General features: G+C 53.0%; 1 protein-coding gene across 3 annotated transcripts in view; it reads left to right on the forward strand.

Moving 5' to 3' along the window:
• Positions 1 to 13,512, forward strand: part of LOC134992811 (zinc finger protein 485-like) — a 113,243-nt gene that overhangs the window by 45,630 nt on the left and 54,101 nt on the right. For 2 of the 3 annotated variants that reach the window (XM_063950811.1, XM_063950812.1), the window contains exon 2: positions 10,897 to 11,023. The exons of the other annotated variant lie outside the window; for it this stretch is intronic. In XM_063950811.1, the coding sequence (XP_063806881.1) occupies positions 10,897 to 11,023 (127 nt within the window). The remainder of the gene's footprint in view (positions 1 to 10,896; positions 11,024 to 13,512) is intronic. 3 annotated transcript variants of the gene reach the window in all.

Here is a 13,512-nt window from a genome sequence, read left to right on the forward strand (position 1 = left end):
GATCAGAGCTCTGTACCCGCACATTGTATGCTGGATCAGAGCTCTGTACCCGCACATTGTATGCTGGATCAGAGCTGTACCCGCACATTGTATACTGGATCAGAGCTCTGTACCCGCACATTGTATGCTGGATCAGAGCTGTACCCGCACATTGTATACTGGATCAGAGCTGTACCCGCACATTGTATACTGGATCAGAGCTCTGTACCCGCACATTGTATACTGGATCAGAGCTCTGTACCCGCACATTATATGCTGGATCAGAGCTGTACCCGCACATTGTATACTGGATCAGAGCTGTACCCGCACATTGTATACTGGATCAGAGCTGTACCCGCACATTGTATACTGGATCAGAGCTCTGTTCCCGCACATTATATGCTGGATGAGAGCTGTACCCGCATATTGTATACTGGATCAGAGCTGCACCCGCACATTATATACTGGATCAGAGCTGTGCCCGCACATTGTATGCTGGATCAGAGCTGTACCCGCACATTGTATACTGGATCAGAGCTGTACCCGCACATTGTATACTGGATCAGAGCTGTGCCCGCACATTGTATACTGGATCAGAGCTGTGCCCGCACATTGTATACTGGATCAGAGCTGTGTACCCGCACATTGTATACTGGATCAGAGCTCTGTACCCGCACATTGTATACTGGATCAGAGCTGTGCCCGCACATTGTATACTGGATCAGAGCTGTACCCGCACATTGTATACTGGATCAGAGCTGCACCCGCACATTGTATACTGGATCAGAGCTGTACCCGCACATTGTATACTGGATCAGAGCTGTACCCGCACATTGTATACTGGATCAGAGCTGTACCCGCACATTGTATACTGGATCAGAGCTGTACCCGCACATTGTATACTGGATCAGAGCTGTACCCGCACATTGTATACTGGATCAGAGCTGTACCCGCACATTGTATACTGGATCAGAGCTGTACCCGCACATTGTATACTGGATCAGAGCTGTACCCGCACATTGTATACTGGATCAGAGCTGTACCCGCACATTGTATACTGGATCAGAGCTGTGCCCGCACATTGTATACTGGATCAGAGCTGTACCCGCACATTGTATACTGGATCAGAGCTGTACCTGCACATTGTATACTGGATCAGAGCTGTACCCGCACATTGTATGCTGGATCAGAGCTGTACCCGCACATTGTATACTGGATCAGAGCTGTGCCCGCACATTGTATACTGGATCAGAGCTGTGCCCGCACATTGTATGCTGGATCAGACCTGTACCCGCACATTGTATGCTGGATCAGAGCTCTGTACCCGCACATTGTATACTGGATCAGAGCTGTGCCCGCACATTGTATGCTGGATCAGACCTGTACCCGCACATTGTATGCTGGATCAGAGCTCTGTACCCGCACATTGTATACTGGATCAGAGCTGTGCCCGCACATTGTATACTGGATCAGAGCTGTGCCCGCACATTGTATGCTGGATCAGACCTGTACCCGCACATTGTATGCTGGATCAGAGCTCTGTACCCGCACATTGTATACTGGATCAGAGCTGTGCCCGCACATTGTATGCTGGATCAGACCTGTACCCGCACATTGTATGCTGGATCAGAGCTCTGTACCCGCACATTGTATACTGGATCAGACCTGTACCCGCACATTGTATGCTGGATCAGAGCTCTGTACCCGCACATTGTATACTGGATCAGAGCTGTACCCGCACATTGTATGCTGGATCAGAGCTGTGCCCGCACATTGTATACTGGATCAGAGCTGTGTCCGCACATTGTAAACTGGATCAGAGCTGTACCCGCGCATTGTATGCTGGATCAGAGCTGTACCCGCACATTGTATGCTGGATCAGAGCTGTACCCGCACATTGTATACTGGATCAGAGCTGTGCCCGCACATTGTATACTGGATCAGAGCTGTTCCCGCACATTGTATGCTGGATCAGAGCTGTGCCCGCACATTGTATACTGGAACTGAGCTCTGTACTCTCACATTGTATGCTGGATCAGAGCTGTACCCGCACATTGTATACTGGATCAGAGCTGTGCCCGCACATTGTATACTGGATCAGAGCTGTGCCCGCACATTGTATTCTGGACCAGAGCTGTTCCCGCACATTGTATACTGGATCAGAGCTGTTCCCGCACATTGTATGCTGGATCAGAGCTGTGCCCGCACATTGTATACTGGAACTGAGCTCTGTACTCGCACATTGTATGCTGGATCAGAGCTGTACCCGCACATTGTATACTGGATCAGAGCTGTGCCCGCACATTGTATACTGGATCAGAGCTGTTCCCGCACATTGTATGCTGGATCAGAGCTGTGCCCGCACATTGTATACTGGAACTGAGCTCTGTACTCGCACATTGTATGCTGGATCAGAGCTGTACCCGCACATTATATACTGGATCAGAGCTGTACCCGCACATTGTATACTGGATCAGAGCTGTGCCCGCACATTGTATACTGGATCAGAGCTGTGCCCGCACATTGTATTCTGGACCAGAGCTGTTCCCGCACATTGTATGCTGGATCAGAGCTGTGCCCGCACATTGTATACTGGATCAGAGCTGTACCCGCACATTGTATACTGGATCAGAGCTGTACCCGCACATTGTATACTGGATCAGAGCTGTGCCCGCACATTGTATACTGGATCAGAGCTGTGCCCGCACATTGTATTCTGGATCAGAGCTGTTCCCGCACATTGTATACTGGATCAGAGCTGTACCCGCACATTGTATACTGGATCAGAGCTGTACCCGCACATTGTATACTGGATCAGAGCTGTGCCCGCACATTGTATGCTGGATCAGAGCTCTGTACCCGCACATTGTATGCTGGATCAGAGCTGTATCCGCACATTGTATGCTGGATCAGAGCTGTGCCCGCACATTGTATACTGGATCAGAGCTGTACCCGCACATTGTATACTGGATCAGAGCTGTTCCCGCACATTGTATACTGGATTAGAGCTGTACCCGCACATTGTATACTGGATCAGAGCTCTGTACCCGCACATTGTATACTGGATCAGAGCTCTGTACCCGCACATTGTATACTGGATCAGAGCTGTACCCGCACATTGTATACTGGATCAGAGCTCTGTACCCGCACATTGTATACTGGATCAGAGCTGTACCCGCACATTGTATACTGGATCAGAGCTCTGTACCCGCACATTGTATACTGGATCAGAGCTCTGTACCCGCACATTGTATACTGGATCAGAGCTGTACCCGCACATTGTATACTGGATCAGAGCTCTGTACCCGCACATTGTATTCTGGATCAGAGCTCTGTACCCGCACATTGTATGCTGGATCAGAGATGTGCCCGCACATTGTATGCTGAATCAGAGCTCTGTACCCGCACATTGTATACTGGATCAGAGCTCTGTACCCGCACATTGTATACTGGATCAGAGCTGTACCCGCACATTGTATACTGGATCAGAGCTGTACCCGCACATTGTATACTGGATCAGAGCTCTGTACCCGCACATTGTATACTGGATCAGAGCTGTACCCGCACATTGTATACTGGATCAGAGCTGTGCCCGCACATTGTATACTGGATCAGAGCTGTACCCGCACATTGTATACTGGATCAGAGCTGTACCCGCACATTGTATACTGGATCAGAGCTGTACCCGCACATTGTATACTGGATCAGACCTGTGACCGCACATTGTATACTGGATCAGAGCTCTGTACCCGCACATTGTATACTGGATCAGAGCTGTACCCGCACATTGTATACTGGATCAGAGCTCTGTACCCGCACATTGTATGCTGGATCAGAGATGTGCCCGCACATTGTATACTGGATCAGAGCTGTACCCGCACATTATATACTGGATCAGAGCTCTGTACCCGCACATTGTATACTGGATCAGAGCTGTACCCGCACATTGTATACTGGATCAGAGCTCTGTAACCGCACATTATATACTGGATCAGAGCTGTACCCGCACATTATATACTGGATCAGAGCTGTGCCCGCACATTGTATACTGGATCAGAGCTGTACCCGCACATTGTATGCTGAATCAGAGCTGTACCCGCACATTGTATACTGGATCAGAGCTGTACCCGCATGTGGCCGGAGAGACCAACCAGCCACACGTGAAATGGCGGCTGCGGCACTGAAGGTGTTAACCCTCGTGCCTGGCGCCATATTAAGGGACAATGGGCGCTGGGCGTCACTGTTAAACGTACTTACGGCGCTGGGCACGGACTGTTTAAAAGTTTGTTTAATTATGTGTTTTACTTTTAACATGTCATATGTAGTGCTCTGTGCACCATTGCAGGAAGACATGTTTAACTGTATCTATTTTATATTCAAGACAGGCTTGGTGTATATTTAAAGGAAAAATGCAGTTACTATAGCTGTCTGAATACGCATCTCTTATCCTCTGGAAATAGGAAGGGGCATGCTTAGGGCCCTGTACTAGCAGTGAGGTGTGAAGGACAATACCTTTTGATGTGTAAGTTCCTTAGAGAGAGATGCTAATCATTGGGTTTATGGGCTTGGATTTGATATACGACCCCTGAATGGAAGTTAAAGGAAGGAAGACTGTTTGTTTGTATTGTAGCCATTCCTGTTGTAATCTTAAACACTGAGATTGCCTGCAGATGGGAATGACCAGACACATTTGTATTTTGAAGATATGTGATAAATTTATCAATAGTGAATGTTAATCTGATACCAAACGTTGTCTGGGTGACAGGAAGGAGGATATTGTTTTATTGCACTTATATCCTTGTAAAATGTAATTTATTGGTATTTTGTAAAATAACCTGATTCGTTGGAGAAGACAGGGAGGGCTTACCCCCCTGTGGTACTGTGTGGAAAACTGACATAAAAAGGAGACCTGCGTGCCTCCAGAGTTGTAGTTATACCATCTTATTCTGCTGGAACATCTTGCTGTAATGCTGTTGCCCCTAGCAATAGGGAAGAGTTCTCTTTAGAACTATATTTGAGCAAATAAACATCATTGCCTCAAGAAGACTGCTTCATCTTGTGACCAACAGGGTTAGGCCAAACCTAGCCCCGTCCTCCGGCTGTCCAGGGAAGCACCTGACGTCTCCAAGCTCCGCCTTCCGCCAGCTACCGGTAGAGGCCTAGCAAGTGGCTAGTGGGGATTCGTCGACACCACACAGGTGTGGTGAAGCAGTGCGTCGGCACATACAGAGCAGAACCGTGGTTCCAAACGCCACGGCAGGTTAGGAGTTTGGTGGTGGCAGCGAGAACCCGCCCACAGCGCAGTGGGTGGAGTCAGTAACAGGCGGTTACTGACGGTAAGCAGGGAATCCCCTATGTGGTCAGGCCTCGTGCGGCTTGACCTTCCATTCTGTGCGCAGATCACGGGACGCGGCAAGCAGCGAGTGCTTCCGTACGGTATCGTCCTGTCACAGAAATTGGTGGCATAGTGGTGGGATATTCCCAGGCGGCTTTTCATCACCCGATTGGAGAAGCCGAGTTACTCAGGAGAGGAGTAACTGCAGCGCAGGAGAACGCACAAGATGGCGGAATTCAGCGGAATGTCCAAGGAGGATCTGGAGATCGTATGCCAGGGGAAGGGTGTGGATATCCCTTCCAACGCGTCCAGAAGCGTCATGAAGGCGGCACTCAGGAGCGTGGAGGAGTCTCATCGGGCGGAGGTGGAAAGCACTGACGGCGTCAGCATCGCAGAGGACGGCCCAACAGTGGACCTTCGTAAGGATCCGGTGAGAACCACAAGCCCCGCCCTCTCTCACAGCAGCAATGTTTCCCAGCAATCCCTAGCAGGGCCAGGATCCCAACGTCCCAGGGGGGGCGACCCAGATACCCTAGCAGATCGGCTAGCGGAATTGGGGGAAAGGGCAACGGAGCAAGAACGCATGCTTGTCATTCGGATGTGGCATGCGGAGCGGGCACCACAGGCCGTGGTACCCCGGGAGCCGTTGTCAGCTGTTGTACACAGATCGGGACGCATTCAGTTTGCCAAGTTTGCAGACAGTGATGGGGACATTGATGGACATTTACAAGTTTTTGAAAGGACTTGCAAACTACACGATCTACCCAAGTCGGAGTGGGTGAGACACCTTGTGCCCACTCTGCATGGAGAGGCCTTGGAGGCCTATCGAGGAGTGGCGACGGAGGACTGTGGGAACTACGACGAAGTCGAGAAGGCCCTCCTCCAGCGATTCTTCATCACTCCCGAGTCTTACAGGAAGAAATTCAGAGACTTGCCTAAGAATCCTAGCAGCACCCATGAGCAGTTCGCCACCCAGCTGCGGCAGTACGTGGTGAAGTGGGTGAAGGATTCGGAAGCCACTACATGGGACGCACTGATCGACCTGATCTGCAGGGAGCAGTTCTACCGCAGATGCGCCCAAGAAGTGAAGGAGTGGGTGCTAGATCGGGAGCCACCCAGCTTAAAAATGGCTGCCCAATTAGCCGACAAATATGTGGCAATTCGGCCACGGGGGCAGAAGCGCCCCGCCAGCAGCCAGCTCCAACAGACTGTACCACCAAGGGGACCCCCCTCTTCAGCTCATCACCCCCAAAGACAAGCATCTTCCAACCCGGGTGCTCTTGGCCAGCAACCGCACCGCAGTGTCCCTGCAACTGATCAGAGATCATCGGTGCCACGACTGGAGAAGAAGTGCTACGGCTGTGGGAAAATCGGACATCTGAGGATGAACTGTCCTGCATCCCAAGCACCCCAGACTCGTGCCCCAAATCCGAGTGCTGGAGCCCGGCTCGCTTGTTTGACGAGAGGAGATGAGCCTACAGAGACTGTTCCCCCTCCAGTCAGTCCGATGGAGTGTGGCGAGAGACAGGTGCACTCTGCGGAGAGAGTCACCTGCATGGCCAAACAGCCCCTACACAACCTGTGGAGGCACCTGCAGCCAGTCCACGTGGGACCCCTGCAGGGAGAAGGCCTAAGAGACTCTGGGGCCTCAATCACTGTGGTGAGCCCCCACCTCATAGATCCTGCTGCAGTATTGCAGGGTCGCACTGCCACGATCACCCTGGCAGAAGGAACAGAAAAAGCGGTTCCCATGGCAAGAGTCTACCTGGACTGGGGAGCTGGACCAGAGTTGCGAGAAGTTGCCGTCATGGATGGTCTCCCAACTGATGTGGTCCTAGGAAATGATCTGGGTGGTGGGATCGTCACTACGTTTGTTGGCGCCATTTCCCGGAGTCAAGTTCCAAAACCACCGTTGACATCAGCTACTCCAGCACAGCCCAGCCCAGAGGAAAAGACTACAGCTGCTAGACAACTGCCAGCACAGCCAACCACAGCATCAACCAGCCCAGAGGAAAAGATTACAGCGGCTAGATCAGTACATCGACCCCGCATGCCTTTTGCCTCTGGTATGCCCACGTCCCCTAGCAACGCAGAGGATGTCGGTTCCAGCTCGTGTGATCCTGTGGGGGTGCCCAATGATGCTCCTGACCCAAGTGGTTTGCCAACTCCGGCGGTGAGTATGAGAAACCACATTGACTTTTCCATGACTGACCCCTACCAGACTGACCCTAGTAGTCCCCACCTAGATCCCCCTGTAGAGCGTCCCAATTTAGGAGAGATTGAGGGCCACAGGCAGGAGTTTAGGGAGGCTCAACTCTCTGACCCATCCCCGAAAGGCATGAGGCGCCACTCTGGCAGCGGCCTTGACAGGGTTGGGGCGGGGAGGTTGACCTGGCGGGAAGGGTTAAGGTACAGGGTAGCCAGGAAAGTGGGAGGGGATAGACCAGATAGGGAATGTGTCCAACTGGTCCCCTCAGGGAACGTTCCTGCGCAACCGGTGTCGGTTGCCAGCGAAACCCCTTTGGACAGTAACCCGGAGACAGACCGTACCCTGAAGTGCCTGACACAGAGCTTACCCTGGTCTGGAATGTCGGATGACGCCCAGACCAACTGTAAGGCTGGTGCCATGCGTTGGCAGCCGGGGCACTCCAGCGGTTGTGTTGTCTCTGGGCCTCTGCCCATAGGAGAACCCTTGCAGCAAGTTGCTGTGGACATAGCAGGTCCCCTGCCTGTGCACCGTAGATCGGGGAAGACACGCAGCCTCCCTGTGGTGGATGCCACACAGGATCCAGAGACTGGTGGTCTGGCCGCCATCACTGTGGCACAGGTAGCGGACGAGGAGGGAAGAGTAGACCTAGGTGACAGGGTAGATTTCCCGAGTCATAGGTCGACAGAGGAGGATTGGAGGGCAGGTCTGACAGTTAGGGCAGACAGTTGCCAGATAGGTATGACGGAGGTGCAGTGCCTGGGGCACCATGTGGGAGGAGACAGGGGTAGGCCCAACCCAGAGGGGGTGGAGGCAACCAGAGGCTGTCCCCGGCCCACATCACCCAGACCGGTACTGACCTTAGAACCTGTAAGGCCCTACGGACATGTTGTCATTGACTTTAGTCTTGTAGTGAACCCCTTGACAGAGATGGCTAGGAAGGGCATTCCCAAGTCAGTGGACTTTGCACCCGCTTGCGAGTTGGCATTCCAGTCATTGAAGAAGACTCGGGTACCCGCTCCAGTGCTGATGGCGCACATTCTTGACCAGGACTGTGTGTTACGAACTATTGCGCCACTGCACGGACTGGGAGCTGTACAGAGCCAGAAAGAGCCATATGGGCAGGAACACCCTGTGGCCTGGTTAAGCAGGAAACTGCTATTGTGGGAGGTGGGGTATGCCACAGTTGGGACACCTTGGGTGGCACTTGTTTGTAACCAGCCCCCCACCGTGGTGACTTACCACCTACCTGTTAGGTGGCTGCAACCTACCTTGGGGGAATTGGACAGACTTTTGTGGTGGAGCCTTGAACTTGGACTTCAAGTGGACTATTTGAACATTGTGCACCCACGAAGAGAGGCCCACTGCACTATGGATGAACTGTCTAGGCCAGAGCCTACAACCCCCAGGTAGCGTCCCCTTCACCCCAACGGACTGCGGGACCAGGACCCAAATCGTTGGGACATGGGTCCCTGGTTGACCCGCTTGAATGGGGGGGGAGGAGTGTGGCCGGAGAGACCAACCAGCCACACGTGAAATGGCGGCTGCGGCACTGAAGGTGTTAACCCTCGTGCCTGGCGCCATATTAAGGGACAATGGGCGCTGGGCGTCACTGTTAAACGTACTTACGGCGCTGGGCACGGACTGTTTAAAAGTTTGTTTAATTATGTGTTTTACTTTTAACATGTCATATGTAGTGCTCTGTGCACCATTGCAGGAAGACATGTTTAACTGTATCTATTTTATATTCAAGACAGGCTTGGTGTATATTTAAAGGAAAAATGCAGTTACTATAGCTGTCTGAATACGCATCTCTTATCCTCTGGAAATAGGAAGGGGCATGCTTAGGGCCCTGTACTAGCAGTGAGGTGTGAAGGACAATACCTTTTGATGTGTAAGTTCCTTAGAGAGAGATGCTAATCATTGGGTTTATGGGCTTGGATTTGATATACGACCCCTGAATGGAAGTTAAAGGAAGGAAGACTGTTTGTTTGTATTGTAGCCATTCCTGTTGTAATCTTAAACACTGAGATTGCCTGCAGATGGGAATGACCAGACACATTTGTATTTTGAAGATATGTGATAAATTTATCAATAGTGAATGTTAATCTGATACCAAACGTTGTCTGGGTGACAGGAAGGAGGATATTGTTTTATTGCACTTATATCCTTGTAAAATGTAATTTATTGGTATTTTGTAAAATAACCTGATTCGTTGGAGAAGACAGGGAGGGCTTACCCCCCTGTGGTACTGTGTGGAAAACTGACATAAAAAGGAGACCTGCGTGCCTCCAGAGTTGTAGTTATACCATCTTATTCTGCTGGAACATCTTGCTGTAATGCTGTTGCCCCTAGCAATAGGGAAGAGTTCTCTTTAGAACTATATTTGAGCAAATAAACATCATTGCCTCAAGAAGACTGCTTCATCTTGTGACCAACAGGGTTAGGCCAAACCTAGCCCCGTCCTCCGGCTGTCCAGGGAAGCACCTGACGTCTCCAAGCTCCGCCTTCCGCCAGCTACCGGTAGAGGCCTAGCAAGTGGCTAGTGGGGATTCGTCGACACCACACAGGTGTGGTGAAGCAGTGCGTCGGCACATACAGAGCAGAACCGTGGTTCCAAACGCCACGGCAGGTTAGGAGTTTGGTGGTGGCAGCGAGAACCCGCCCACAGCGCAGTGGGTGGAGTCAGTAACAGGCGGTTACTGACGGTAAGCAGGGAATCCCCTATGTGGTCAGGCCTCGTGCGGCTTGACCTTCCATTCTGTGCGCAGATCACGGGACGCGGCAAGCAGCGAGTGCTTCCGTACGGTATCGTCCTGTCACACCGCACATTATATACTGGATCAGAGCTGTACCCGCACATTGTATACTGGATCAGAGCTGTACCCGCACATTATATACTGGATCAGAGCTGTACCCGCACACTGTATACTGGATCAGAGCTGTACCCGCACATTGTATGCTGGATCAGAGCTGTGCCCGCACATTATATACTGGATCAGAGCTGTACCCGCACATTGTATGCTGAATCAGAGCTGTACCCGCACATTGTATACTGGATCAGAGCTGTACCCGCACATTATATACTGGATCAGAGCTGTACCCGCACATTGTATACTGGATCAGAGCTGTACCCGCACATTATATACTGGATCAGAGCTGTGCCCGCACATTGTATACTGGATCAGAGCTGTGCCCGCACATTGTATGCTGGATCAGAGCTGTGCCCGCACATTGTATGCTGGATCAGAGCTGTACCCGCACATTGTATGCTGGATCAGAGCTGTGCCCGCACATTGTATACTGGATCAGAGCTGTGCCCGCACATTGTATGCTGGATCAGAGCTGTGCCTCAACCTCGCTGTGTTTCTTCCAGGCCCAGGTCACCTTTGCGGACATTGCAGTGTCTTTCTCCGAGGAGGAGTGGAAGGGGCTACACGCGCAGCAGAAAGCGCTGTACCGGGAGGTGATGACGGACAATTACCACAACCTGACATCCCTGGGTGAGAACCCCCACAAGCCGCACTCACAGGATACTACCACACAGGCCGCACTCACAGGACACTACCCCACAGGCCGCACTCACAGGATACTACCCCACAGGCGGCAATCACAGGATACTACCCCACAGGCCGCAATCACAGGATACTACCCCACAGGCCGCACTCACAGGATACTACCCCACAGGCGGCAATCACAGGATACTACCCCACAGGCCGCAATCACAGGATACTACCCCACAGGCCGCACTCACAGGATACTACCCCACAGGCCGCACTCACAGGATACTACCGCACAGGCGGCAATCACAGGATACTACCCCACAGGCCGCAATCACAGGATACTACCCCACAGGCCGCACTCACAGGATACTACCCCACAGGCCGCACTCACAGGACACTACCCCACAGGCGGCAATCACAGGATACTACCCCACAGGCCGCAATCACAGGATACTACCCCACAGGCCGCACTCACAGGATACTACCCCACAGGCGGCAATCACAGGATACTACCCCACAGGCCGCAATCACAGGATACTACCCCACAGGCCGCACTCACAGGATACTACCCCACAGGCCGCACTCACAGGATACTACCGCACAGGCGGCAATCACAGGATACTACCCCACAGGCCGCAATCACAGGATACTACCCCACAGGCCGCACTCACAGGATACTACCCCACAGGCCGCACTCACAGGATACTACCCCACAGGCGGCAATCACAGGATACTACCCCACAGGCCGCAATCACAGGATACTACCCCACAGGCCGCACTCACAGGATACTACCCCACAGGCCGCACTCACAGGACACTACCACACAGGCCGCACTCACAGGATACTACCCCACAGGCCGCACTTACAGGACACTACCCCACAGGCCGCACTCACAGGACACTACCCCACAGGCCGCACTCACAGGACACTACCCCACAAGCCGCACTCACAGGATACTACCACACAGGCCGCACTCACAGGACACTACCCCACAGGCCGCACTCACAGGACACTACCCCACAAGCCGCACTCACAGGATACTACCACACAGGCCGCACTCACAGGATACTACCCCACAGGCCACACTCACAGGATACTACCCCACAGGCCGCACTCACAGGATACTACCCCACAGGCCGCACTCACAGGATACTACCCCACAGGCCGCACTCACAGGATACTACCCCACAGGCCGCACTCACAGGATACTACCACACAGGCCGCACTCACAGGATACTACCACACAGGCCGCACTCACAGGATACTACCCCACAGGCCACACTCACAGGATACTACCCCACAGGCCGCACTCACAGGATACTACCCCACAGGCCGCACTCACAGGATACTACCCCACAGGCCGCACTCACAGGATACTACCCCACAGGCCGCACTCACAGGATACTACCACACAGGCCGCACTCACAGGATATTACCCCACAGGCCGCACTCACAGGACACTACCCCACAGGCTGCACTCACAGGATACTACCACACAGGCAGCACTCACAGGATACTACCACACAGGCCGCACTCACAGGATACTACCACACAGGCCGCACTCACAGGATATTACCCCACAGGCCGCACTCACAGGACACTACCCCACAGGCTGCACTCACAGGATACTACCCCACAGGCCGCACTTACAGGACACTACCACACAGGCCGCACTCACAGGATACTACCCCACAGGCCGCACTCACAGGATACTACCCCACAGGCCGCACTCACAGGACACTACCACACAGGCCGCACTCACAGGACACTAACCCACAGGCCGCACTCACAGGACACTACCCCACAGGCCGCACTCACACAACACTACCCCACAGGCCGCACTCACAGGATACTACCACACAGGCAGCACTCACAGGATACTACCCCACAGGCCGCACTCACACAACACTACCCCACAGGCCGCACTCACAGGATACTACCACACAGGCCGCACTCACAGGACACTAACCCACAGGCCGCACTCACACAACACTACCCCACAGGCCGCACTCACAGGATACTACCCCACAGGCAGCACTCACAGGATACTACCCCACAGGCCGCACTCACAGGATACTACCCCACAGGCCGCACTCACACAACACTACCCCACAGGCCGCACTCACAGGATACTACCACACAGGCAGCACTCACAGGATACTACCCCACAGGCCGCACTCACACAACACTACCCCACAGGCCGCACTCACAGGATACTACCACACAGGCCGCACTCACAGGACACTAACCCACAGGCCGCACTCACACAACACTACCCCACAGGCCGCACTCACAGGATACTACCCCACAGGCAGCACTCACAGGATACTACCCCACAGGCCGCACTCACAGGATACTACCCCACAGGCCGCACTCACAGGATACTACCCCACATGCAGCACTCACAGGATACTACACACAGGCCGCACTTACAGGACACTAACCCACAGGCCGCACTCACAGGACACTACCCCACAGGCCGCACTCA

Source organism: Pseudophryne corroboree, chromosome 2 (genome assembly GCF_028390025.1).
Source record: "Pseudophryne corroboree isolate aPseCor3 chromosome 2, aPseCor3.hap2, whole genome shotgun sequence".
Classification (NCBI taxonomy): Eukaryota; Metazoa; Chordata; class Amphibia; order Anura; family Myobatrachidae; genus Pseudophryne; species Pseudophryne corroboree.